Source organism: Dendrobates tinctorius, unplaced genomic scaffold, assembly GCF_039654945.1.
Source record: "Dendrobates tinctorius isolate UK_male_01 unplaced genomic scaffold, ASM3965494v1 ptg000079l, whole genome shotgun sequence".
Classification (NCBI taxonomy): Eukaryota; Metazoa; Chordata; class Amphibia; order Anura; family Dendrobatidae; genus Dendrobates; species Dendrobates tinctorius.
Genome location: NW_027361747.1, coordinates 29,429,400 through 29,457,342, shown reverse-complemented (window position 1 = coordinate 29,457,342; position 27,943 = coordinate 29,429,400). Strand labels below are relative to the sequence as shown.

Below are 27,943 nucleotides of genomic sequence, written 5' to 3'. Positions count from 1 at the left end.
GTAATTGTTCATTCCTTGCATGTTAAGGGCCACTTCTCTGTTGTCTTGTTGCCATATTGAGTACTACTGTAATGACGTGTATCTTCCAAATAATTTTTGCCATTGTATTAAAAGCTTCTCACTCGTGGCTGTGTTTTCCTGTGTGCAAATGCAGGTGTTCTTGAATGGATCTTGGGAATAAGACAAGGGGCTTGGATGAGCTTTCTCACTAGAAGTGTGTTGGAGAATGCCACCAGGTACTCAATTAAATTTTATATGAAAATTATACACAGTAGTGTGCAAAAGTTCTCTGCCGGTGTGGGGAAAATGCTGCAAAGTAAGAATGCTTGCACAAACAAAACAGGAATGTTAATAGTTTATCAATTAACAAAATACCAAGTGAATGAACAAAAGAAAAATGTAAATCGAATAACTGTTTGGTGTGACCACACGGCATTAATTCCTCTACATATACTTGTCACTTGTACGCAGTTTTTGAAGGCACGCAGTAGGAGGTTGTTTCCAACCTCTTGCGGGACTAACAATACATCTTCTGTGGATGTCACTTGTGCAATTCCTTCTGTCTCTACATGTAATCCCAGACAGACTGGATGGTGTTGAGATCATGGCTCTATGGGGGCCATATCATCACTTCGAAGACTACTTGTTGGCCTTTACTCTGATGATAATTCTTAAAGGGTTTATTTTTATTTTTTATGGACCTAAAAACTTAAAGGTAAGTAGTTGCTAACTACCTACCTGTTCTACCCGGTACAGGAAGTTCACCGACTGCTCCTGCCAGCGATTCAGGTGCTCAGTGTCTACAGAGCAGCTCTTCCTCTTCTGGACTGCTATGTCGATGGGGCGTTACTGCTGGCATCATCCTATTTGACATTCTTCTCCCCCGAGATAAGTGTCTGTCTGTATTTCTCAGCATTGAGGACACCATTAATCCTGATCAAATCCCCAACTCCATTTTGTTAAAATATGTCCCCAAACTTGCAAGGAACCTCCACCATGCTTCACTGGTACCTGAAGACACTCATTATTGTTTCGCTCTCCAACCCTTCAGTAAAGAAGCTGTCTTCTGTTAGAGCCAGATTTTTCACTCCAGACCATCTGCTGTGAATTTTCTAAACCTCTGTTCCTATATGTCCATGCATTGTTGAGCCGCTTAAACTGGTTTCCATGTGGAAGGTATGATTTTTCAGCCTGGAATCTTTCATAGACTACTTCTGCAATCAGTAGATGGGTGTAGCTGGGACCCACTAGTTGCTGCCAATTGTGAGCTGATGGACATGTTCCATTTTTTTTTTTTTTTTTGCAGAGAAGTAAATATTGTTTTTCATCTACTATACTAATTTTCCTTGGCCAACCTCTGTGTCTATGGTCTTATTTTGGCAATTTTTTGTTTTGCTTCTTCAAAAGAGCTTGAACATTACATCTTGAAATCCCTGTCTGTTTTGAATTTTTTGCCTGTGAGAAACCTTGCTGATGTAGTATTTGACTTCGATTTTCTCTTTTGTGCATTCACTTTGCATTTTGTTAATTGCTACAATTAAATAATTAACACCTAGGCCGGGTGCACACAATCCGGAAGTAGAAGCACTTTGGACGCAGCGCACGTTCATGTCTATTGAGGGCAGGTGAATCCGCATGTGTTCACTGAACCTTCTCGAATTTACTGCGTTCAATACATTCTGTGGGTGAAAGTTGACATGCTAATGTCTGGAAAGACGCACCGCATGTCAGTGTCCACAGGTGATCCCCCAAGCTACTATGCACTCCACTGTGCTGTAACATCCAACCCACAGCAACTCCGGATCATGTGCACATACCCTTATTTCTCCTACGCCTCATTGGGGGACACAGAGACAGTGGGTGTTATGCTTCTGCCACTAGGAGGACACTAAGCATTCAGAAAGAAAAAGTTAACTCCTCCCCTGCAGTATACACCCCGCAGCTGGATGAGATATCTCCAGTTCTTGCTTAGTGTCTGTAGGAGGCACTTGGGTCTGGTTTCAGACCCCACCGTTTTTATTCTAACTTTGAATTTTTCTGTAAATTTTTATTTTTTAATTAACGGAGTGAAGGGGGCGACGGTTCCTTTCTACGGCCCGCTCTCCCCCCGAACCAACAACAGGCAAGCACGTGGACTAACCCTTCACGTACCTTTCCTGCAACGTTTTTGGGGCTGATTCCTCTACCTTTGGCGATGATGGAAGTTCCCGTCCGGAGCAGGACAGAGCAGCCGGATACCGACATATGCCCTGAATCAGCCCCATAGCTCTCCATGCCCCTATCATAGGGAGGGTCGATTGAGCGTGGCCCCTTTTAAGAACTCCTCCAGCTCTGCTTCATCCTGGAGGATGAGAGCCTGCATAGAGGACCGAAAAGCGCTGAACGCTGGAGTGGAGGTATGGGGTCGGGTCCTGTCCCCCGGGGATAGCGCTGATGTAGTCAGCGGCGATGCACCTTCTAAGCGCCCATCGTGGCCCTCACCGTCGCGGTCGTCCACGACAAGTAGGTCAGGGAGCGCTAGTGTCCTCCGGATACAAGATAGAGTTTTCCTCTACCCTCCAACTCGTTTTTTTCCTTTCCTCTCCGCCCAAAGGAAAGACAAGAGCCTTCCTTCGGGCTGTTCAGGCTCTCTTAAGGGACGGCGTCATCATTCCGGTCCCTCATCACCAGAGGTTCAGAGGATTTTATTCAAACCTTTTTGTGGTTCCAAAGAAAGACTGCTCGATGCTTCCCATTCTGGATCTCCAACTGTTAAATCAGTTCGTAACGGTTCGACGATTCCGAATGGAATCTCTCCGGTCAGTGGTCGCTTCCATGGAGAAAGGATAGTTCCTAGCATCCATCGACATCAAGGTCATGGCGGCTGTCATGGCCATTCTCCACTCTCGAGGAGTAGTAGTGTTACCGTATCTCGACGACCTTCTCATCAAGGGTCCGTCCCTTTCAGTCTGCGAAAAATCTGTGGAGATCACCGTAAATACACTTTCACGCCTGGGGTGGAAGATAAACTTCGAAAAGTCTTCCTCGAAACCGGCTCAGCAAATCTCCTTTTTAGGAATGATCTTGGACACTTCCTGCCGGTTGGTCATTCTCCCTCCAGAAAGACGCAAGCTTTACAACAGGCAGTGCGAACTCTTTCCCGTCCAGCCTCTCACTCCATTCGTTTCAGCATGAGAGTTCTTGGAAAAATGGTAGCTGCCTTGGAAGCAGTTTCGTTTGCACAGTTCCATCTACGTCCCTTACAGCACCAGTTGCTGTCAGCTTGGGACAAGAACCCGTTCTCCCTGGACCGTCGGATCCTTCTGTCCCTGCAGGTCAGGCAAGCCCTCAAGTGGTGGACTCTGAAGTCCTCCCTGAATCAAGGAAGGTCTTTTCTCCCAGTAAGATGGTTGATAGTAACCACCGACGCAAGTCTTCTCGGCTCGGGTGCGGTCTTTCGTCACCACATAGCACAGGGTCGTTGGTCAACCCAAGAATCACGTCTCCCCATCAACATCTTAGAGATTCGACAGAGTTTCCTCCATCTCCTTGCAGGTCACCCCATCAGGATCCAATCAGACAACGCCATGGCTGTAGCATATATCAACCGCCAGGGAGGTACCTGGAGCAAGATGGCCATGCACGAAGTGAGTCACATCCTCCATTGGGCCGAGACCAACCATTCCTCCATCTCAGCAATTCACATCCCCAGGCGTGGAACATTGGGCGGCAGATTTTCTCAGTCGCCAAGGCATTGCCTCAAGAGAGTGGTCTCTTCATCCAGAAGTCTTTCACCAGATCTGTCTTCGTTGGGGACTCCGGATGTGGACCTCATGGCCTCCAGGCTAAACAACAAGGTGTCTCGGTTCATTGCGCGATCCATGCGCCATCGGAGTGGACGCCCTGGTGCTGCCATGGCACCGGTTCCGGCTTCCATACATCTTTCCCCCTCTTCCCTTGCTTCTGAGGGTTGTCAAGAAGATCAGAGCAGAGGGAGTGCCTGTGATCCTAGTCGTGCCAGATTGGTCGCACCGAGCATGGTATGCGGAACTAGTACATCTAGTCGCCGACGTTCCCTGGCGACTACCAGATCGCTCGGATCTGCTTTCTCAGGGCCCGATTTACCACCAGAACTCCAGGGCCCTGTCTTTGACGGCATGGCTGTTGAATCCTGGATTTTAGCACAGGCTGGATTCTCTCCCGACATCATCTCCACCATGATTAGCACTAGGAAGCCCGTATCCAGACATATCTATCACCGCACCTGGAAAATATTCCTTTAATGGTGCAAGGATCATGGTCGTTCCCCTCTGGTATTCTCCATTCCGAGAATATTGGAGTTTCTTCAATCCGGACTAAGATCAGGCCTCGCGCTTAGCGCGCTCTAGGGCCAAATTTCGGCCTTGTCAGTGCTTTTCCAACAAAGAATTGCCACCAAACCTCAGGTCAGGACGTTTATTCAAGGAGTCTCCCATGTAGCGCCTCCTTATAGGAATCCATTAGAACCATGGGACCTTAACCTGGTTCTCGGGGCCATACAAGAGGATCCTTTTGAACCGCTGCAGGACGTGTCATTGACCATCCTCTCTTGGAAAGTGGTGTTTCTAGTAGCCATCACGTCAATCAGACGAGTTTCGGAATTGGCAGCTCTGTCCTGCTGTTCTCCGTTCCTGAATTTTCATCAGGACAAGGTGGTTCTCAGAACGTCCCCGTCCTTCATGCCCAAGGTCGTTTCCTCTTTCCATCTCAACGAGGAAATTGTTTTGCCTTCCTTTTGTCCGGCACCAGTCCATCGCATTGAGAAGGCCCTCCACACCCTGGATATGGTTAGGGCGCTGAGACGGTACATCTCGCGGACGGCTCCTTTCCGCAGGTCAGATGCCCTGTTCATACTTCTTCAGGGGCATAGGAAAGGCCTAGCCGCGTCCAAAGCAACGCTAGCCAGGTGGATTCGCCCTGCGATTCAGGAATCCTACCTTGTCAGGAACGCGCCCGTCCCTGCGGGATTAAGGTGCACTCTAACCGGTCAGTGGGCGCCTCGTGGGCCCTTCGGCACCAGGCCACGGCAGAACAGGTCTGCAAGGCTGCAACTTGGTCCAGTCTGCATACCTTTTCAAAACATTACCAAATTCATTCTCAGGCCTCTGCAGATGCAGCTCTCTGCAGACGCATCCTGCAATCGGCAGTACCTCAGTCTTAACTCAGAGGTACATGGGGTATTAGCAGATGTATGCTCCCCACCCAGGGACTGCTTTAGGACGTCCCACTGTCTGTGTCCCTCAATGAGGCGTAGGAGAAATAGGGATTTTTGTGTACTCACCGTAAAATCCTTTTCTCCGAGCCATTCATTGGGGGACACAGCACCCGCCCTGTTTAGCCTACTGGCTCATTTGTAGCATTCTTAGGTTTTGACATAGTTCGTTACTGTTGACTGTTTAAGCTTCTACTGCTTTTTTTACTGATCTGGAGATATCTCATCCAGCTGTGGGGTATATACTGCAGGGGAGGAGTTAACTTTTTTTTCTTTCTGAATGCTTAGTGTCCTCCTAGTGGCAGCAGCATAACACCCACTGTCTCTGTGTCCCCCAATGAATGGCTCGGAGAAAAGGATTTTACGGTGAGTACACAAAAATCCCTATTTTGAAGTCATTTTTACTTTGCAGCATTTTTTCCACACCTGCCTAAAATGTTTGCATACTCTAAGTATGTATATCAAAATCACTGTTGTCTTTATACAGTAAAGTTCAGTGAAGATCTGACTTGTTCGGTTAGTATGCTCATCGTATAAATAGAAGAATATTTAGATTTGAGAGTCCTCAGTGGTTGATGCCTTTTAATGGCTAACTGAAATGATGGTAACAAATTGCAAACTTTCGAGACTACTCAGGTCTCTTCATGTGTCTAGCCTGATGTAGAGACCTGAGTAGTCTGGAAAGCTTGCAATTTGTTACCATCTTTTCAGTTAGCCATTAAAAGGTATCACCCACTGAGGACATCGTATAAATAGTATCTACATGAAGCAATATGTACACATCATTAGGTGTTGTATTGTAACATTTACATCATTCCTTCTGTGTGGTCTGTTTCGGTAGCTTCAATAGGGCACAAACTATAGGTTATTTTCTGCCACCTGGAAGAATACATGTTTTAAAAGTTGTAACCCTCCGAAACAGTCTGCACCTGATTTGCTGACACAGAGCTGTTCAGATGTTGCTTGTAGGTCAATTTGTACACATGGACTCAGATACTCTGGCCTCATACAAGTTGTCAGTCCAGTTAACTGAGTACTGAGGTCACTAGTGAACCAGACTGGTTGTTTTGCGCCAATCAGAGACCTCTATCCAGTACGTCTTTCCAGCAAGGTAGTATTTTTCTCTTGGAGGTTCTCTTCCATCTGGCGAATTTTTTTACTGGTGGCTCTCACCTGTCACTCCTCTTCTGTAGGGCAGGGTGGCTTTGTTCTGGCACCCACCTTTCTCTCTAACATGTTTTCTACATTCCAGATGAATGTCATGCTTTGCTCTTCTTCAGAATGTGCATTAACTAAAGTGATGAGATGCCACACACATACGGATGTAGTATGAGCAGTGTAGCTCCACCTGCCTCCCACTGCTCCATTCAAACATCTGGATGCCTTCATGCCATCTTGGTAGGCTCTTGCAGAGGTCCAGCCACACTTAGGGCTACTCTTGATCACTGGATTCAATCTCCTATTACAGAAGATTGTGCTGAGCTAGAGCGCCCCTTGCCAGAGCAAGGCTCACTCCACCTGAGTGATAGTAGCTTTCTGGATTATACACTCCTGTTCTCCTGCTCTGTTAGTCCACTACTTGGTCTTATTCACATCTTTGCAGAGCTCTCACCTCTGTGTCAGACACAAGTGTAGACGGAAGGGCACTACAAGCGTCGGCTGCTCAATGGTAACCTGAGGGATTGCTATTTCTCCTTCGATATTTTTAAAAATAATAAATACAGTGCCTAACTTTGAGAGGCCGGCTGTCAATAGGCATGACATTGGTAGTCTTGGCTTGTCAACAGAGCATCCCTGAAGAGGATGTGATGCTCTGTTGTTGTGGAGCAGCTAAATCCCTGGCGGGAGGGTCAGTGACCTCTCTGTGCTGGCGCTGGGTACAACAGGCAGGTAGTTGGCAACTGCCTGCCTCTTTTAGGCAATGGTAATTACTTGGTGTCTGCCTACTAGTGGTAGGAGGTATCGCCACCCTGTTCACCCCAATGAACATGATGAGAAAATTAGATTTTACAGTATGTAAAATATATATATATATATATATATATATATATATATATATATATATATATATATATATGAAATTAATAAATGATCACCACGTTACCATAGAGCAGAAATACACAGCATGGAAACCAGCTCTGGTACACCAGTGGGTGGTTGTGTCTGGGGATATGTGTAATGTTAGGATGTTAGGACCCCTTCCTGCGATTTTTGTGTCCTGTTTTATCTCAGTACATGTAAGACCAGACTACATAATGAGCACAGCAACTTTGATGATGTTCACCAAAAGGCAGAGTGCTCTGATTGTGATGTGATCCTAAGTTGAATATTTTGCTTTTCCTTCCTGTCTTCGATTTTTCTCGCACCATATAGTTATGATGAAGCGAAGACTCTTCTGTCAAAAACAGTATTGCTTGCTCCTGCTTACTTTATACTGGGTGGAAGCAAATCTGGGGAAGCTTGTGTGATCACCCGCTCCAGACAATCCTACCTAGATATTTGGGAGTAAGTATGAAGCCAGTGAAAAACCTCATGTTAATTGTACTGCAGAAATACTGACCTTGTGTCTCTGCATTTTAGGCTAAATATTCAGAAAGGCCAATGGTATGTCCTTGAAACAAACTACGACCATTGGAAGCCTCCTTTGCCTATTGATAACAGAAGGAAACCAGCCATGAAATGCCTGAATAGGACTACCCAAAAGGTAATTTTGTTTTTAGGATAATTTAATCATTATTTTTATATATATATATATATATATATATATATATATATATATATATATATATATATATTTTTTTTTTTTTTTTTTTCTCCTACGCCTCATTGGGGGACACAGAGACCGTGATTGTTATGCTGCTGGCCACTAGGAGGACACTAAGTAAACCAGAAAAAAAAGTAAGCTCCTCCCCTGCAGTATACACCCTCTCGCTGGCTGAGATTCTCCAGTTCTTACTTAGTGTCTATAGGAGGCACTTGGGTCTGGTTTCAGATCCCACCGTTTTTATTTTATTTTTGAATTTTCTGTAAATTTTTTATTTTTTAATTAACGGAGTGAAGGGGGCGACGGTTCCTTTCTACGGCCCGCTCTCCCCCTAACCAACAACAGGCAAGCACGTGGAGTAACCCTTCACGTACACTTTCCTGCGACGCATGGGGCTGATTCCTCTGACGATGGTTCCCTTATGGTCGGTACTCCACGGATACGAGGGCAAGTGCAACAGGACGTAGCACAGGAGTGCATGGAGCAGACCTGAACAGCGCTTTTTTTGGATGCCCTGAATCAGCCCCAGAGCTCTCCGTCCCCCTGTACAGAGGGAGGATCGATTGAGCAATACCCCCCTGTAAAACCTCCTCCAGCTCTGCTACATCGCCTGGAGGATGAGACTGGAAGACCCTGGACAGCGACGACCTGACTGAGCACAGGAGTGGAGGTATGGGGTCGGGTCCTTGTCCCCGGGAGAAGCGTCAGTGGCGGTACACTGGCGCCCGGTCGCAACATCCCCCCCCCGCCCGGCGCTTACCGCAGGGAGGCCAGAAATTTAGCCCCTGGCTTTTTTGGACTGCTAGGCCGCAATTTAAATAGCGCCGCCCTCGATAGCCCCGCCACCGGCGCCTATCGCGGGCAGGCCAAAAATTCAGTCCCCCCTGGCTTTTCCGGCCTACTGGGCCGCAATTTGAATAGCGCTGCCCGCGCTATCGTCACCGCCCCCTCCTCTTGGCGCCTCTCATTCCTAACGAGACGCGCAATTCTAATCTCGGGGGCCATCTCTGTTACCTCTGCTGCAGTTAACCCTTTCAGGAGCAGCCGAATTCCGGGTGACGCCACAGGGCCACCGTTTTCCTCCCGGGGGACATAACGCAGGACCGTGGGGAAGCTGCATCTGCCCTCAGATTAAAGCTTAACCCCTTCCCGGCGCATTCCCTGCAGCTGCAGTCAGACTCTGCCGTTAACCCCTTTCTGGAGCGCTATGCCTCACTCACAGGTCCGCTAAGAAGCACACTGCGTTTTTCTACCGTGTATACCACCACAGCGAGCATGACTCTCCAGTGCTCAAGCTAATCCGTTATGCACGGACTGCGACCCGACCTGCGCTCCAGTGCCCCTCGCAGCCGCTGCTGACGGGCCTCCTGCTTCTGGTACCCCCGAGGGGCTGCGCCCCTGTCACGGTCGGTGGAGCCTCTGACCAAGGCTATATTCTCCCTCCGTGAGGACTGTCTCTGCCAAAGCAGGCTCATGGCGCGTCTCCTAGTCGCGTTCGTGCCTCAGCATCAGCGACTCCTGTCTCTCGCTCGCCCTCTCCTGAGGTTCACAGCGAGCATAACTCTGATTTTGTGTCTGTTGCGTCAGCCCCTCAGAATCCCCCCAACTGTTCAAGAGTCACTTGATTCTCTTATAGATTCAGTCAACAGGATTCTGAAGTTGAATGAGGAAAATATTCCCGCTCCTGCACTCCTTATCTCATTTAAGGAATAAGCGTGTGCGACGGTTATTACTCTGTCGCCTTATTGGGGGACACAGAACCGTGGGTGTTATGCTGCTGTCCACTAGGAGGCGACACTATGCATAATCTGAAAAAGATTAACTTTGGCTCCTCCTCTGCAGTATACACCCCTGGACGGCGTCAGCCTTCTCCAGTTTTTGCTTAGTGTCGTAAGGAGGCACACCTAAGATTTTTTTCTCTCTTCCGTTTTTTTCCTTAATTTTTTTTCAACGGATTACAGATGAAGAAAAGCGGGTCTCCAGTGAGACCCCCGGCATGGCTCCCTCCTCGGTCCCCTATTAAGGGGTACCCGGTTGAGGTCGAGATGGCTCTTCCCCATGTCGCTCCTTCCCCAGTCCCTCGGGTACTGGTTCGAAGTCGAGAACCCCCCCCTCCTTCCCCAGTTTCCTTGGGCTCTGGGTTGAGGTCGAGGGTAGGACGAAGCCCCCTGACGGTGACAGCAGCACCCTCCCTAATCCCCCTCTGGGGGCATTAGGTCGAGACACCGCAGGTAGGGCCTGTACCAGGCACCATTCGGCCACTTACATGTCCAGGGACCCCAGCCCAGCTGCGGGCTCCTGTTTGGACCGGGGGAGGTGCAGGCAGGCGGGGCACTTGTCAGAGACAGGGCTCCCGGCACCCCTGTCTCTGCGGCAGCACCAGCTGCATAGCGCCTCAAAGGGACCCCCCACAGGGCCCAGGTGGCGCTCATGTCCCCACCGCTAGCCTACCGTTCAATCCGGGGGGGTCTGGTTGGAATCCGACCCTCCCCCGGACAACCGCGCCGTCCTGGAGCCCTTCTGGGCATGAGCTATCAAATTTAGGCCGCGGCTTCGGCCTAGCCGAAGTCGCCGCCTTATTCCCGCCCGCCCCCGGATGACGAAAAATGACACTACAGTGTCATAGAAGGGGCGGATCGAGACAGGAAGGGCTCCGCGCGCCCTTTTCAGCTCCGCGCCCCCTTCCCCCTCCACCTCAGAATCCGGTGGCCATCTTGCTGCACCTGAAGAAACTGAAGGCAGCACAGCAGTCTCTGGGGGGCACAAGAGGATTTACCAGCGCTGGACCTAGGGGGAGCACCGGTGGGGTAAGATCACAGCTGGGTCCTTTGTACTCAGCTGTGAGTTCCTGTAACCTACCGTATAACGCTCCCCTACCCCTCCTTTCCTCTGCGTAGATACACCTGTAGGGCCTCTGCGAATAGTTACTATGTCGGGCTCAAAAAAGGACCAGGCAAGACTGCTTTAACGCAGTCTGCACAGCCTGCAAGGCCACTCTCCCCAGCGGCAGCACGTACCCGCACTGCTGGGACTGTACCCAAAGAATAGCAACGCTTCTGCGGCCGCTACTGCGCCAGAATGGGCGACTCAGATGTCGCATCTATAACAAAGTCTATAGATAACCTGACCTCCTCACTACTGCAGGCTCTGCAGGGTCATGTCTCGACTATGAACGTTACCCAGCAAAGGGACGTCCGGTATCAGGAACAGGCCGCTTACGACAGTTCGAGACGTAAGCGGACCCACAGGTCGCGTTCATCTGCGTCCTCACATAGCACTAGGTCGTCCCCCTCCAGGGGGAGAGAGTGGCTACAGGTCACCGAGACCGTCCCCTGATACAGAGAGACAATGTGGATCTCCACAACGATCCCAGACCACACAAGACTCAGAGGGCATATGTGACTCCAACTCAGATAACGAAACAAGGAACGCTCTGCTCCCTTGTCCCCCTAACAATGCTGCGCTAGTTGAGGATATAATCTCTTCCATCCTTTGTGTGCTAGACTTTTCTGATCCAACCCCTGAAGTACCAGAACACAAGATTTCCTTTGAAAGTGTTCAGAAACCATCTGAGGTCTTTCTTGATCACCCGGAATTTCAAAAAAAAAAAAAAAAAAAATCTTTCTAAGCATTTTTCGCAGCCTGAGAAAACGCCAATCGCAAATACTTGAAAGCAAAGTACCCCTTCCCACAGAAGGACACTAAGGATTGGACAGATCCGCCTAAAGTGGATCCTCCAGTCTCTAGGCTGACAGCACAAACGCTTCTCTCGCTGCCTGACAGCTCAACCCTCAAGGACGCAGCAGACAGACAGGTAGAACGCATGGCTCGTTCAATCTTCGAGGCGGCAGGTGCCTCTTTAGCTCCTGCATTTGCTTCAGTTTGGGCAGCCAAGGCCATTAAGGCCTGGGCTGATCTATTACAACAGGGCCTCCAAGCTTCAAATCCTCAGCTGGCGGACCAGGCGGTGCAAATTGCAGTAGTGACAGATTACATGGTCCATGCAGCGTTAGATTCTGCAAGAGGGGTAGCGGAAATAGCATCAAATGCCATCACAATCCGGCATATTCTCTGGCTAAGACAATGGAAGGCGGATGCGGCCTTAAAAAAGTCCCTAACAAATCTCCCGTACTTCAGGGGCCGTCCTTTCGGTGGAAAGCTGGATACAATGATATCCAATGCTACCGGGGGTAAAAGTACTTCCCTCCCTCAACTGAAACCAAAACGCACGTTTAAAAGACGTAATCAATCTCGTTTCCGTTCCTTTCGGAATTCTTCAGGCTAGTCATAACAGTTCCCCTCTCAGGGACAACACACGGGCGGCACAGAGGCCGGACAGAAACTGGCAGTCAAAGGAAAGCCAAGCAAAATCCAAGGGAGGGAAAGCTCAGACTTTTCATTCATCATTACTCATCCCCTCCGGAAAACACCCCACTTGTAGGCGGACGACTGCTACTCTTTCAGCAGGTCTGGCTGCCTATTACAGAAGACAGGTGGGTCAAGGAAATGGTGTCTTCAGGATACAAAATCGAGTTTACTACCAGCCCACCGCACAGGTTTTTTCTCTGTTCCTCCAAAACCTCCACTTAAAGCTCGAGCCTTCCATCAAGCGGTTTCATCCCTCCTGCAAGCAGGAGTCATAATACCGGTTCCAGCAGACGAGCGCTTACGAGGGTTCTACTCCAACCTGTTCGTGGTGCCCAAAAAGGGAAGCAGCGTCCGACCCATACTAGACCTCAAGCAACTGAATAAGTATGTTCGAGTTCGTCACCTTCGCATGGAATCCCTCCGGTCAATCGTTGCGTCCATGGAGGAAGGAGAATATCTCGCCTCCATAGACATACAGGACGCATACCTGCATATACCGATTGCTTCGCCCATCAGAAATTTCTCAAACTCGCAATCAACCAAGACCATTACCAGTTTGTGGCCCTCCCGTTTGGTCTCGCCACGGCTCCCAGAACATTTACAAAGGACATGGCAACTACCATGGACGTTCTGCGCTCCAGAGGCATAGTAGTCGTTCCATACCTGGACGACCTCCTCATCAAGGCCCCCACCTTCAAGGACTGCGAAGTCAAAGTCTCAATCACGATCGACACTCTGAGTCGCCTGGGATGGTTAGTCAATTTACAGAAGTCCTCGACTACCCTAAGTCAGTCTCTGACCTTCCTGGGGATGCTATTTGACATCTCCAGGGGTCTGGTGATCCTCCCCAGGGACAAGGCACTGGCCCTCCGTTTGGGAGTTCACACTCTCCTCCGCGGTTTCCCCCGATCTCTCCGGTATGCCATGAGCGGACTGGGCAGGATGGCAGCGGCAATGGAGGCGGTACCATTTGCCCAGATTCACCTCAGACCCCATCCTCAAGTCCTGGGACAGGAATCTGTTCTCCCTCAAGAGAGTTCCGGTTATCAGCGAAAACCAGGAGGTTCCTGCACTGGTGGCTCCAGCCAACCTCGCTTGCAATGGGAAAATCCTTTTCTCTCCGGTCACTGAAAGGTTTTGACCACCGGCGCAAGCCTTACAGGTTGGAGCGCGGTACACCTACATCACAGAGCGCAAGGCAAGTGGTCACCAATGGAAGTGACCATGCCCATCAACATCTTGGAAATTCGGGCCATCTTCCTGGCATTGAAAGCCTTCCATCACTTGCTAGCAGACTCTCATATCAGAGTGCAGTCGGACAATGCCACGGCGGTGGCATACGTGAACCATCAAGGCGGCACCCGCAGCATCCAGGCGATGAACGAAGTAACACGTATCCTACACTGGGCGGAGGATGCGAGGTCGGTACTCTCTGCGGTCCACATTCCGGGTGTGGACAACTGGGAAGCCGACTATCTCAGCCGTCAAGGAATGGACTCGGGGGAGTGGTCTCTCCATCCCAAAGTTTTCCATCAGATCTGCCATTGTTGGGGGACCCCGGACGTGGTTCTGATGGCATCCCATCTCAATGCCAAAGTTCCCAATTTCATGGCCAGGACGCGCGATCCGAAGTCGCTCGGAGCAGATGCCCTGGTTCAGGACTGGACCCAGTTCCAGCTTCTGTACATTTTTCCACCCCTTCCCCTGATTTCCAGAGTCCTGAGGAAGATCAAACAAGAGGGTGTTCCCCACCATCCTATTCACTCCAGACTGGCCCAGGCGTACATGGTACGCCGACGTAGTGCAACTCACAGCAGACGCTCCCTGGCGTCTCCCCACACGTCCCGAACTTCTGTCACAAGGCCTGTTCTTTCACCAGAAATCAGGGGCTCTCAATCTGACGGCGTGGCCATTGAGACCTGGTTTTTGACCCAAGCAGGTTTTTTCATCGGACGTTGTTAAAACCATGATCAGGGCTCGAAAGCCAACTTCAGCCAAAACTTACTATCGTACCTGGAAGGCTTTCTTCACATGGTGCGAATTTTGTGGGCACATCCCACTCCCCTATTCTCTTCCAAAGGTCCTCGGTTTCCTTCAGTCAGGCCTGGACGCCGGGCTATCCCTGGGCTCGCTTAAGAGCCAGGTGTCAGCGCTTTCAGTGCTCTTTCAGAGGCATTTTGCTAACAATCCGCAAGTGAAGACTTTTCTCCAAGGGGTTTCTCGATTGGTTCCCCCTACAAACATCCGTCGGAGACGTGGGACCTCAACCTGGTCTTGACAGCACTACAGTCACCTCCTTTTGAACCCCTAAAGGAGGTCTCACTCCGCTTTCTATCACAGGAAGTGGTTTTTCCTGGTGGCAATCACCTCGCTACGCAGGGTGTCCGAACTTTCAGCTCTTTCCTGCAGACAACCCTTCCTGGTTTTTCATCAGGACAAGGTGGTTCTCCGTACAGTGCCATCCTTCCTTCCAAAGGTTGTGTCCACCTTCCACCTCAATGAGAAAATCTCATTACCATCTCTTTGCCCGGTTCCCGTTCATAGAGTGGAGAAGGCTCTGCATACGCTAGACTTTGTCAGGGCATTGCGTATTTACGTGTCTAGGACTGCTCCCTTCCGGAAGTCTAATTCACTTTTCCTTCTTCCAGAAGGCGTTCGCAAGGGCCTACCGGCTTTCAACGCCACCCTTGCTAGGTGGATCAAGTCCACCATTCAAGAAGCTTACCGCCTTAACAATTCTGCTCTTCCGGCCGGTATCACGGCTCACTCTACGCGGGCGGTAGGGGCCTCTTGGGCCATTCAGCATCAAGCCTCGGCACATCAAGTGTGTAAGACAGCCACTTGGACTAGCCTGCACACATTTACAAAACACTACAGAGTGCATACCCAGTCCTCAGGGTATGCGAGCCTGGGTAGACGGGTCCTGCAGGCGGCAGTACCCCAAATTTAGGGAACTGTCAGTACAATATTCGTCCACTGCTTCCTACCCAGGGACTGCTTTGGGACGTCCCACGGTTCTGTGTCCCCCAATAAGGCGACAGAGTAAAGGAGATTTTTGTGTACTCACCGTAAAATCTCTTTCTCTTAGCCTTTAATTGGGGGACACAGCTCCCACCCTGTTGCCCTTGCGGGCCGTTGTTACGTTTGGGTTCTCATATTGTTTGAGCTGGGTTCTCATATTGTTTGAGCTCATTTATGGTAGCCTTCTTACAGGCATGGTTATGTTTCTGGTATATTCCTCCTAATGCTTTTGCACAAAACTGGAGAAGGCTGACGCCGTCCAGGGGTGTATACTGCAGAGGAGGAGCCAAAGTTAATCTTTTTCAGATTATGCATAGTGTCGCCTCCTAGTGGACAGCAGCATAACACCCACGGTTCTGTGTCCCCCAATTAAAGGCTAAGAGAAAGAGATTTTACGGTGAGTACACAAAAATCTCCTTTTACCAGCCGTCCAGTATCATAGAGATCAGCCACATAAGTGGTTCACTGGGCAAAAGTTTACTCTGGCTAAATACCCTTTTGATCCAGATCTAATGAAGGATCGATTACAGTTCCCTCCGGTGGACCCTCCTGTACCGCGTCTTGCTTCCACAACGCTCCTATCTGTTTCTGAGGGTTCCTCGGTCAGAAACCCCTCCGATCGTCAAATTGACTACCTTGCCCGTTCAATTTTTTGGAAGCTTCAGGTACGGCGTTTTGTTCCATCCTTCGCCGCAGTTTAGGTCACTAAGGCATGGCCGTTTGGGCAGAAGTCCTGATACTGCCTTCCAGGGCACCAATCTTCCTCCGGAGACAGCCTCTGTTGCCAGCCAGATGATTCACGCAGCGAACTTTGTAGTAGACGCTTATTTTCAGGCCGCCGATTGCGAGGCTCATACTGCCGCTAATGCGATCTCCATTAGAAGAGCCCCAGGGCACCGCGGCTGGTGGGCGGATGCCACATCTAAACGATTATTGACTTCTCCCCCCTTTTTTCAAGTGGGTCGTCTTTTTGGCGAGAGACTGGACCAGCTCTTTTCTGATACTACCGGGGGGGGGGGGGGGGAAACAAGTAGATTCTTTCCTCACTCAACAAGGGGCTGTTCGGCCGTTTTTCGCAACCAACAGCTGACGTGTTTTCGATTTTTCTCGCAACAATTTCAGTTGGTCCTCCTCTACCTTCTCTTTCGGATCAGGTCGGTCCCCGCGCAGAGACAGAGGCTCCCAGATCTCATACAGATCTAACCGTTCTTGGAAACCCAGGCCTAGGGATCCTGGATCTAGGAAAGCCAGATCTCATAGATCTACCCAATGACGACAAATGGGTCAGGAGGCTGGTATTCTTCGGATATAATATAGAATTTCTTCCCCCCCCCCCCCCTCCTCCAACTTGAGTTTTCCTTTCCTCTTCCTCCAAGAGAAAGACAAGAGCCTTCCTTCAGGCTGTTCAGGCTCTGCTAAGGGACGGAGTCATCATTCTGGGGTTCAGGAGATTTTATTCAGTCCGTTTTTTGTGGTTCTAAAAGAGGACGAGTCGATGTGACCCAGTTCTGGATATCAATTGTTAAATCACCTTGTCACGGTATGGCGATTCCAAATGGAAACTCTCCGATCAGTTGTCGCTTCCATGGAAAAGGGATAGTTCCTAGCATCCATCGACGTCAAGAACGCTTACCTTCACATTCTGATCTGCCCGTCCCTCCAGTAGTTCCTGCGTTTTGCAACTCACGAGGAACACTTCCAGTTTCTGGCCTTGCCCTTCAGACTCGCCACCGCTCCCAGGGTCTTTACCAAGGTCATGGCGGCTGTCATGCCCAGTCTTCACCCTTGGGGAGTGATACTGTTACCGTATCTGGACGACCTGCTCATCAAGGGTCTGCCCCTTCCAAGCAAGGAATCTGTGGATAACAGTAAATTGTCTTTCTCGCCTAGGGCGGAAGATAGACTGCGAAAAGTCTTCTGGCGACTTCCAGATCGCATGGACTTGCTCTTGCAGGGCCCGATTTACTACCAGAACTCCGGAGCCCTGTCTTTGACGGCGTGGCCGTTGAATCCTGGTTTTTTAGCTCAGGCTGGGTTCCCTCACGACGTGGTTTCCACCATGATAAGTACTAGGAAGCCTGTGTCGTGTCCATGCGCATCTATCACCGCACTTAGATAACCTTCCTTTTTTGTGGTGCAAGGTTCATGGTCTATCTCCTCTGGTATTTTCTATTCTGGCCAGATTGGAATTCCTTCAATCCGGATTAATATCAGGCCTCGCGCTTAGCTCGCTCAACAGCCAAATTTCGGCCTTGTCAGTGCTTTTCCAACACAAATTGCCACCAAGCTTCAGCTCAAGACGTTCATTCAGGGAGTTTCCCATGTGGCGTCTCCTTATAGAAGACCATTTGACTCATGGGGCCTTAAGCCGGTTCTCGGGGCCTTTCAGGAGGTTCCTTTTCGAACTGCTGCAGGATGTGTCACTGATCATCCTCTTGGAAGGTGGTCTTTCTAGTGGCAACTACGTCAATCAGACGAGTTTCGGAATTGGCAGCCTTTCCTGCCGTTCTCCGTTTCTGAATTTTCATCAGGGAAAGGCAGTTCTCAGGACGTTCCCGTCCTTCCTGGACAAGGTCCTCTCCGCTTGCCATCTCAACGGAGAAATTGTTTGCCTTCCCTTTGTTCCAGCGCCAGTCCATCGCATTGAGAGGGCCCTCCACACTCTGGATGTGGTTAGGGCGCTGAGACGGTACATCTTGCGGATGACTCCTTTCCACAAGTCAGATGCCCTGTTCATACTTCCAGAGGGACATAGGAAGGGTCTAGACGCGTCAAAAGCATCGCTAGCCAGGTTGATTCACTTGGCGATTTCAAGTATCCTACAGTGTCAGGAACGCACCTGTCCCAGCAGGGATTAAGGCGCGCTCTACCCGGTCAGTGAGCGCCTCTTTGATCTTTCGGCGCCAGGCCTCGGCAGAACAGGTCTGCAAGGCTGCGACTTTGTCCAGTCTGCATACTTTTACAAAAAGTTACCAAATTCATTCTCAGGCCTCTCCACAAGGCTGCGACTTGGTCCAGCTTGCTTCCCTTTACAAACATTGCCTAATTCATTCTCAGGCTTCTGCGGATGCAGCTCTCGGCAGACGCAGCCTGCAATCGGCAGTACCACAGTGTTCACTCAGTGGTACATGGGGTATTAGCATATGTATGCTCCCCACCCAGGGACTGCTTTAGGACGTCCCACGGTCTCTGTGTCCCCCAGTGAGGCGTAGGAGAGATAGGGATTTTTGTGTACTCATCGTAAAATTCATTTCTCAGAGTCAGTCATTGGGGGACACAGCACCCACCCTTTCTAGCCTATTGGCTCACTGTAGCATTCTTAGGCATTGATATTGTTATGGTTATTGTTAACTGTTTATGCTCCTACTGCTTTTTCACCGAACTGGAGAATCTCAGCCAGCGTGGGGATGTATACTGCAGGGGAGGAGCTAACTTTTTTTTTTTTCTGGTTTACTTAGTGTCCTCCTAGTGGCCAGCAGCATAACACCCACAGTCTCTGTTTCCCCCAATGATTGGCTCGGAGAAAAGGATTTTATGGGGAGTACACAAAAATCCTTTTTTTTTTTTTTTTTTTTTTTTTTTTTTTTTTCAAAATTAAGCATTTTTAAATCAATAAAATGTCCTACCATTTTGATGCTGAAGAATTTGCCTTTCTTCTTTTACATAGCTGCAGTTGCTACTGAGAACACATTCTGCTAAAGGCAATCATCACTCTTGGCTTTGCATTTCTCTACCTACTTTTTGCAAAAAAAATGTTATTGGTGCTCTTACCCACAGTAAAACTCTCCCCCAGTGTCTCTGCATTGCTCTGTGCTTTGAACAACTACACCTATGCTACCATGTGCACGCTCATTTGACTTATGGAAGGGTAGATGAGGTCTCGTGCGTATGATGCCAGAAGGATACGGTCATCCCTACACTGACCACTTAGGCCTGTATAAGCAGAGGTTTGCATAGTACATTGTTTAAGAACAGAACCTCTTTACCTAAGTATTCTAAGTACACAACAGTTAAATAAGTATTGAACACGTCACCAATTTTCTAAGTGAATGTATTTCTAAAGGTGCCATTGACATGAAATTGTCACCAGTTGTCTCTAACAACCCATCCAATCCACAAAAGTAGCAAAATAGATGTCCATAAAATAAGTTGTGAGTAATAATGAGAAATGACGCAGGGAAATGGGATTGAACACATGAAGGAAGAGCGATGAAAAACCCATGGAAAGTCATGACTCCAGCTAAATCTATCAGTAATTAGAATACAATCCTGTCACTTAGTGAAAAATATCAGCTGGTTCAACTAATGGCCTATAAAAAGATGTCTCATTACCAAGGTGCCACACAAGAAATCTCTTATGATGGGTAAAACCAGTGAGCTGACTCAAGACCTTCGCAATCTAAAGACCCCGTTACACATAACGATGTCCCAGCGATCCCACCAACGATCCAACATGGTTGCGATCGCTGAGACATGTTAGGCTGATCGCTGGTGAGCTGTCACATAGACAGCCCCTCCAGCGATCAGGACCAGCGAGCAAGCTGGTATCCAACATAAACATCGGGCTTCTAAGAGCCGCGCGGCTCTTAGAAACCCGATGTTTACATTAGATACCAGCGTGCAACGTCGGTGATCGCTGGCTCCTGCTGCCACACGCAGCGATGCGCGCTGACCAGCGGGAGACCAGCGATGGAAAAAACGGCTCAGGACGATCCAGCACGATCAGCGATACCTGGGGGGGGGGGGGGGGGGGGGGGGAGAGCGGGGCGGTCGCTGCTGGATGTAATACACTGCGATATTGCTGGAGAGATCACTGATGTGTCACAAAATCAGCGATCTCGTCAGCGATATCGCTGTGTGTAACGGGGCCTTTATTATTGAAAAACAAAATATTGAGTATTGGTTGTAGAAGAATTTCGAAACTACTAAAGGTTTCCGTGAGCACTGCTGGGGCTATAATCCGAAAGTGGAAAGAACATAATTTCACCTTAAACAGGCCACCACCAGGTGCTCCCTGCAAGATTTCAGACAGAAGAGTGAAAATAATTATCAGAAAAGTTGTCCAAGAGCCAAGGACCACCTAGAGAGTAGAGAGCTACAAAAAGAATTGGAATCAGAAGATACAATTGTTTCAAAGAAAACCTATAAGTGATGCACTTAATCTTCATGGCCTGTATGCATGCTCACCATGCAAAACTCCATTGCTGAACAAAAATGTTCAAACACGTTTAAAGTTTGCTTAACAACATTTAGACAATCCTGTGAAGTACTGGGAAAATAGTCTGGTCAGACCAAAAATGAACTCTTGGTATGCCATAACGCATGTTTGGAGGCCAAAAGGCACTACACATCACCCCCAAAGCACCATACCAACAGTGAAGTTTGGAGATGGGAACCTTATGGTGTGGGGCTGTTCTTCAGCATACAGCAGTGGCAATCTTCATATTATTGAAGGAAGGTTGAATAGACAAATGTACGGAGACTTTCTTAATAAAAAAAAATCTGCTGCCATCTACCAGGAGGAAGATGAATCGAGGGTGAACATCTCAGCAAGACAATGATACCAAACTAAGAGAAGATATACAAGAGGGAAATGAAGAGGTGGTGTCTCGATGGGTGGAGACACAAGGAGGCAAAAGTAATAAAATCCTCATAGGGTTTGTTATAAGCCACCAAATATAACAGAAGCCACTGAAAATGTATTATTGAAACAAATAGACAAAGCCGCAAATCACAATGAGGTGATTATTATGGGGGACTTCAACTACCCTGACATAGACTGGGAAACTGAAACCTGCGTATCTCAGAAAGGAAACCAATTTCTGTCAGTATCCAAGGATAATTATCTGTCACAATTTGTGCAGGGCCCAACTAGAGGGACAGCCCTTCTGGACTTAATTTTAAGCAACACGCCAGATAGAATAACAGAAGTACGAGTCGATGGGCACGTAGGGAACAGTGACCACAATATAATACAATTCCACTTGACCTTCAGTAAGGTGCCCTGGAAGGGGGTTACGAAAAAGCTGAATTTCAGGAAAGCAAAGTTTGATCAGCTTAGAGAGGATCTTCGCCGAATTGATTGGGACAATGTCCTCCAAAATAGGAGCACAGAAAATAAATGGGAAATATTTAAATCAGTTTTACACACCCACTGCGAGCTAGCCATACCGTACAGAAATAAGAGCTAGGAACAGGAGAACACCAATGTGGCTAAATAAGGATGTAAAAGGGGCAATAAATAACAAGAACATGGCATTTAAGAAGCTAAAACAAGAAGGCAATGAAGAAGCATTAAAAAAATATAGAGAAAAAAAGTGTAAAAAAAACAAATACATTTAGCAAAAGTGGAAACTGAGAGACTCATTGCTAAGGAAAGTAAAACAAACCCCAAACTATTCTTTAATTATATAAACAGTAATATGATTAAAATTGATGGTGTTGGCCCTTTAAAGAACAATGAGGGTGAAATCATAGAGAGCTATATGGGAAAAGCAAATGTTTTAAATACTTTTTTCTCCACAGTGTTCACACAGGAAAAGGATTTGCCAGGGGAAATGCAGAGTGATAATGTAAACTCCCCATTAAGTATTACCTGCCTAACCCAGGAAGAAGTGCAGAACCGCCTTAGTAACATTAAAATTTGACAAATCACCAGGCCCTGATGGCATTCACCCTCGGGTATTAAGGGAGTTAAGTAATGTGATAGACAGGCCTCTATTCCTTATATTTAAAGACTCTATAGAAACAGGGTCTGTTCCTTTTGATTGGCGGCAAGCAAATGTGGTACCAATATTCAAAGTGGGGTGTAAAAGGGAACCTGGAAACTATAGGCCGGTAAGCTTAACATCTGTTGTGGGTGAAATTTTTGAAGGGTTTCTAAGGGATACCATTATGGAATATCTCAATGTTAATAAATGTTTAACTCCATATCAACATGGATTTATGAAGGATCACTCCTGTCAAACTAACCTGATCAGCTTCTATGAGGATGTAAGCTCTCAAATGGACCAAGGAGAATCATTGGATGTCATTTATCTCGGCTTCTCTAAAGCATTTGACACTGTCCCACATAAAAGATTGGTAAGTAAGATGAGAAAGCTTGGGCTAGGGGAAAATGTGTGCAGATGGGTAGGTAGCTGGCTTAGTGATAGAAAACAAAGAGTGGTTATTAATGGGGCATACTCAGATTGGGCCAGGGTTACTAGTGAGGTACCACAGGGTTCTGTATTGGGCCCCCTACTATTTAATATATTTATTAATGATCTAGTGGATGGCTTACACAGTAAAATATCAGTATTTGCAGATGATACAAAACTATGTAAGGTAGTTAACACAAAGGAGGACAGTTTGCAACTACAGACAGATTTGAGTAAATTGGAGAATTGGGCTGAAAAATGGCAAATGAGGTTTAACACGGATAAGTGTAAGGTTATGCACATGGGAAGGAGAAACAGATGCTACAATTACTTACTAAATGGGAAACTGCTGGGGAAATCGGACATGGAAAAAGACTTAGGCATCTTAGTCAATAAGAAGCTAAATTGGAGTGCCCAGTGTCAGGCAGCTGCCACCAAAGCAAATAGGGTCATGGGATGCATTAGAAGAGGTCTGGGGACACAAGATGAAAACATAATTCTCCCTCTGTACAAATCACTTGTCAGACCACACTTGTAGTATTGGAGTATTGAGTGCAATTTTGGACGCTGGTGCTCAAGAAAGACATTACTAAACTTGAAAGGGTTCAAAGGCGGGCTACTAAAATGATAAATGGTGTTGGTTCACTACAATACCCAGAAAGGTTATCAAAATTAGGTCTATTTACTCTAGAAAAGAGAAGACTTAGGGGAGACTTAATAAATAAATATATAAATATATATATATGTACAAGTATATCAGAGGGCAATACAGAGATCTCTCCAATGAACTGTTTGTACCAAGGACTGTGACAAGAACAAGGGGGCATTCTCTTCATTTGGAGGAAAGACAATTTCTGCACCAGCATAGAAGAGGGTTCTTCACGGTAAGAGCAGTGTGGCTCTGGAATTCTCTTCCTGAGGAAGTGGTGAATGAATTTAAGAAAGGAATGGATGCTTTTCTTGTGAGTAACAGTATAGAAGGTTACGAATAACATAATATTATAGGTCGATGGTTGACCCAGCTTGGGGGAAGGTATTTTTTTCCCTATGGAGAAAATTGGCTTCTACTCTGTGGGTTTTTTGTTTTTCCCAGGATCAACAATGCAGAACAGCTGCACTAAAAATAGGCTGAACTAGATGGACATAAGGTCTTCCTTCAGCCTTCAAAACTATGTTACTATGTTAAACACACAGCCAACGATACCAAACACTCAGCCGACCTGAATCTAACTTAAAATCTATGGAAGGAAATAAAGCTCAGACTTCATAGAAGGAGCCCACAGAACCTTCAGGATGTGAAGAGTGTTTCTGTGGAAGGATGGGCTAAAATAACACCTGAGCAATGCATGCAACTAGTTTCTCCATACAAGAGGTGTTTTCAAGCTGTCATCACCAATAGACTTTATTATGAAGTATTAAATTTCATTAAGTGTGTTAAATACTTTTCCCCTCTCATTATTACATATAAATTCATTTATGGACATCTATGGTTTGATTTCTTTGCCTGTGTGGATTGGATGAGTTGTTACCGACATCTGGTGAGAATTTCATATCAATAGCACCTTTTAGAAATATATTTACTTAGAAAATTGGTGACGTGTTCAATGCTTATGTGTCAAGCTGTATGAATGAATGAATGCTACAGCTGCTTTGTATTCTTGTTGCTGCACCCCCATCACACCGAGTGCAGGGTGGAAACAGTCTGTGATCATCCAAACTCGCCTTACTGCAGTTTGGTATCTGCAGTTCCTGTACAGGCCTATATAGCTCAATGGTTACAGACTACAAACTATCCCAGGGTGTGATCTGATCCTGTAGTTCGGTGGGTCCCTCTTTGTTAACCTGTAGGAAATGGGGCCAAGGAAGATGACACATGACTTCAGTTTCAGGCTAAACAGGTTTTGTATGGTAAACATGCTACCCAACAATCATTTCTCACTGCTGTAGAGGGAAACGCTCCATCTCGGCAGAAACCTCGCAGATGCCATGACACATATGTCGTACATAGATCAAGAAGTGTTTTTAGACAATAGTATTAAAATCAATATTTTATTATTTGAGCATAAAAACATACAAACTAGATCTAAAAAAAATGTGCCTCAAACTTTTTTTTTTCCTATTTTTCTTTATTGCTCCAATATCTGAAATAATAATTGTATGTAACTGGAAGCCATTACTTGTTCTGTGGATGTTGCGTGACTGTTATGTGGTTGATTCCCATGTTATTTTCTGACTTAAAGCACCATGTAATTGTCTCTTACAGAACATTTCATTTGCCACAATCTATGACATGCTCTCAACGAAGCCTGTCCTTAACAAGGTGAGCTTTTTTTTTATCTACTTAAATCCTTTTAAGTGTCTCTTACACGTTGCTGCGATTGGCAGAACAATGGTTGCACAAATGTTTGTTCCAGATCAATGTCCTGTAAATGTTTCAAGCGTTAAAACAACGATTGAAAGGCGCAAATGTCATCGCTAGAATCTTCAATGCAGACAAAACAATAGCAGCTTGTTGGCAGCACGTATCCCTGTGGGAACAGAGAATGTGCTGCCTACTATAATGTATGAGGGGAGGGGGAAGAAATGATTCCACTGTTGATAATCACTGACATAATCCCCTCTCCTGATCCTTGCTACATGAAGTTGAAACTCCATGTGGTTGATGGGCTCATTCTGTCAGCTTATTTGCCTGTATAAATATATGCCAACTACGAAGCAAAGACAAAATGACCCCGAGCATCAGATGGGTGAGATGATTCTATTTCTAATAATTGCTGAGAAATACAGTGATCAGTTGCGAAAAATAAATACGATGAATACAGTGCTCTCCCCTGTCTGATGCCCGGGGGCTTTCTGTCTTTACTTTGTAGTTGGTAATGGCATCCCTTGCACAATTGATGATACTACTAAGTGTTGACTATTATGGGTGCTGATGAACATCATATAGCCTGACAAAAGGATTAGTCTGACCACTTTCTAGTGAAAGCAGAGATTTTTTTTTTTCACATATATAGCTTTAGTTACAGAAATGGTCACAGAACGCTGTACAATATACTGTATCTCCATGCTACACAGACTTGTTTAGATTTTGCGCACTCTCCATTTCCTTATGCTGCCTGCTTTGTTTTAGTATTATTATTTTGTGTGTATTCCCTACAGCTGACTACATATACCACAATGATGTCCGTATCCGAGAGCAAGTTTGAAGCCTACCTCCGGGACTGCCCTGATCCCTGCATGCCTTGGTGAGGAGAAGGCATTGGGCACTTCCATCCCTTGTGCTGTATACAGGGGTAAAGAAAGGCATCATTGTCTTTCTAACCAGGACAAAGCAACTCACAATTCTAAACTGCTGCTATTGTGATTCTCTACTGAACCAAAGGCACTTTGGGATGGGGCTTTTTATAAAATCAGCTGTACATGTCATTTATCACATCAATGCAGTCTTTATAATGTGGCTTTGGCATTTAGAGCATTGTTGATATTCTTTAGTTTCTTTTTTCTTTTCTCGGAAATATTGTGGTGATGTTGCTCTTTAAACTGCAGTTTTGACTCTCTTGTCTGTCTCCCATCTTTGTCATTTCATTCCCACAGTCATACTAATAGGTGGATGTATTAATGTGTCCAACTGGACTGTCCTAAAATGTTACCTGACATGAACGATCTCTTGGGGGGGGGGGGGGGACTAGAGATTAGCAAATTTGTTCGGATTCGGTTCCGAATACGATTGGAGTCTAATATTTCTTTCGCAATATTTGTCAAACACAGCCGAACGTCATTAGAGTCAACGGGAGTAGAAGTTACCGAATATGTTTGGAACTGATCATAAGACATACATTCAGCGCGAATATTGTTCAAATATGGCTCGAATATGTCAATCATATTCGGGGACAAAATCCGAACAAATTCGCTCATCTCTAGAAAAGACCCAATCTATTTATTAATGTTTGATGCACAGATCTAGCAGAAGGCAAATACCTGAAATTTATATTATTGCCAATAGAAACTCTTGATAGATATTACTCAGGCTGGTGAACGTTCTCATGACTTGCCAGGTCTTGGTCCTCCGCCCGCAGTACTGAATCTGCCCCACTGAGTAGAGTCGTCCTAAAGGGAAATATTAGATCTCAGTCTTGTGAAGAATTGGGTAAGCTGAAACGGACTACCCTAGAATAGAAAGCTTCTGTTATTCAGACATATCAATGGTTCTTTGGTTGAGGGTCCAGGCTATAAACTTCCATCTGTACCTAAAAATGGTCCCCCAGAGCGGTCATCGGAGCTCTGCTTCTGACTGCTTTTTGTGGCTGTACTAAGGAGACCTAAAGTCAGCCGACATAGCTGTTTGCAAAGTCTAAAATAGTAAGAAATGCCGTGATCAGCAATGGTTTTTGACTTGTTGCCTGTTAGAAGTGGATGGAACCTAATCAGGAAGGGGCGTGGCTGAGTGCGGTGGCGACCGGCGATTGAGAGATGCATTAAACTTAATGGGAGGAGTACGCATCTTAATCAGTTTAGTGCATTTGACTCCACTGCATGCTATATGATTCCTTGGGCATGACCTAGCGTGCCATGTACACTGTTTTATTTACTTTCCCCACTGGGAACACATGGCAGATATTTCTCAAGTAAAGCCCATAATTGATGCTTTCCATACAAGCAGTTGTAGAAACTGTGGCTTGGCTTATATGCTCTTAGGCCCAGATTCATCACTTGTGGGGGTGCTTAAGTCACTTTCCTTTTGAAGCGGAAAATATCTTGCAATTTGTGTCACTTTATTAGGTTTCTTTTTTTTTTATTTGATCTCCAATTTCCATAAATTGTTGTTGAAGTTGCATTCACATGATGTTACACCTGTGGATGGAAATAAACAAGCCGCAACCTTATTAATGACAGGTAAATCCCACCATGGGGCAAAAATCAAGCCAAAGTCGCATGTAACGTTATTGGATGATGCCTTATGATTGCCTAAGTACTGAAGTCGCTCAGGTAGTTGTCCATGGCCGAACTTTGTGGATAGCCCCAGTCTGAAGTTTGGGGACATTTTTCTGTCTTCTCCACCATTTACTGTAATAATGTACAGTTATTGTACATAGTAATTTTATTTCTATGAATTTGTTTTCCTTGTAAAACTAAAAAATTATTAAAATCTAAACTCCTCCTTGTGCTGCGTCTTTATTATAAGCTTAGTAAGCTGGAAATTTCATTTACCGGATATACTCGCGTATAAGGGGAGATTTTCAGCCCATTTTTTGGGGGTCAGAGGGGGGGCGGGGGTGTCAGAGATCATACTTGCCCCCCCCCCCCCCCGTCTCTGCAGCAACCCCCCTTGCTTGTCCCACGGTCTCCCTTTTTACAGCGGTCACGTGGTTCCACTCATTAGTCATGAATATGTGCATATTCATGACTTTAATGAGCGGTACC

The 27,943-nt window shown here is 46.8% G+C and overlaps 1 protein-coding gene across 2 annotated transcripts in view; it reads left to right on the top strand.

Moving 5' to 3' along the window:
- The window catches only part of ASAH1 (N-acylsphingosine amidohydrolase 1), a 64,723-nt gene extending 37,043 nt beyond the window's left edge, over positions 1-27,680 (top strand). For both annotated transcript variants that reach the window (XM_073583654.1, XM_073583655.1), the window contains 5 exons: positions 155-236; positions 7,604-7,735; positions 7,811-7,934; positions 24,786-24,842; positions 25,682-27,680. In XM_073583654.1, coding sequence (XP_073439755.1) covers positions 155-236; positions 7,604-7,735; positions 7,811-7,934; positions 24,786-24,842; positions 25,682-25,771 — 485 coding nt within the window. In that variant the 3' untranslated portion in view covers positions 25,772-27,680. The remainder of the gene's footprint in view (positions 1-154; positions 237-7,603; positions 7,736-7,810; positions 7,935-24,785; positions 24,843-25,681) is intronic.
- The last annotated feature ends 263 nt before the right edge of the window (positions 27,681-27,943 follow it).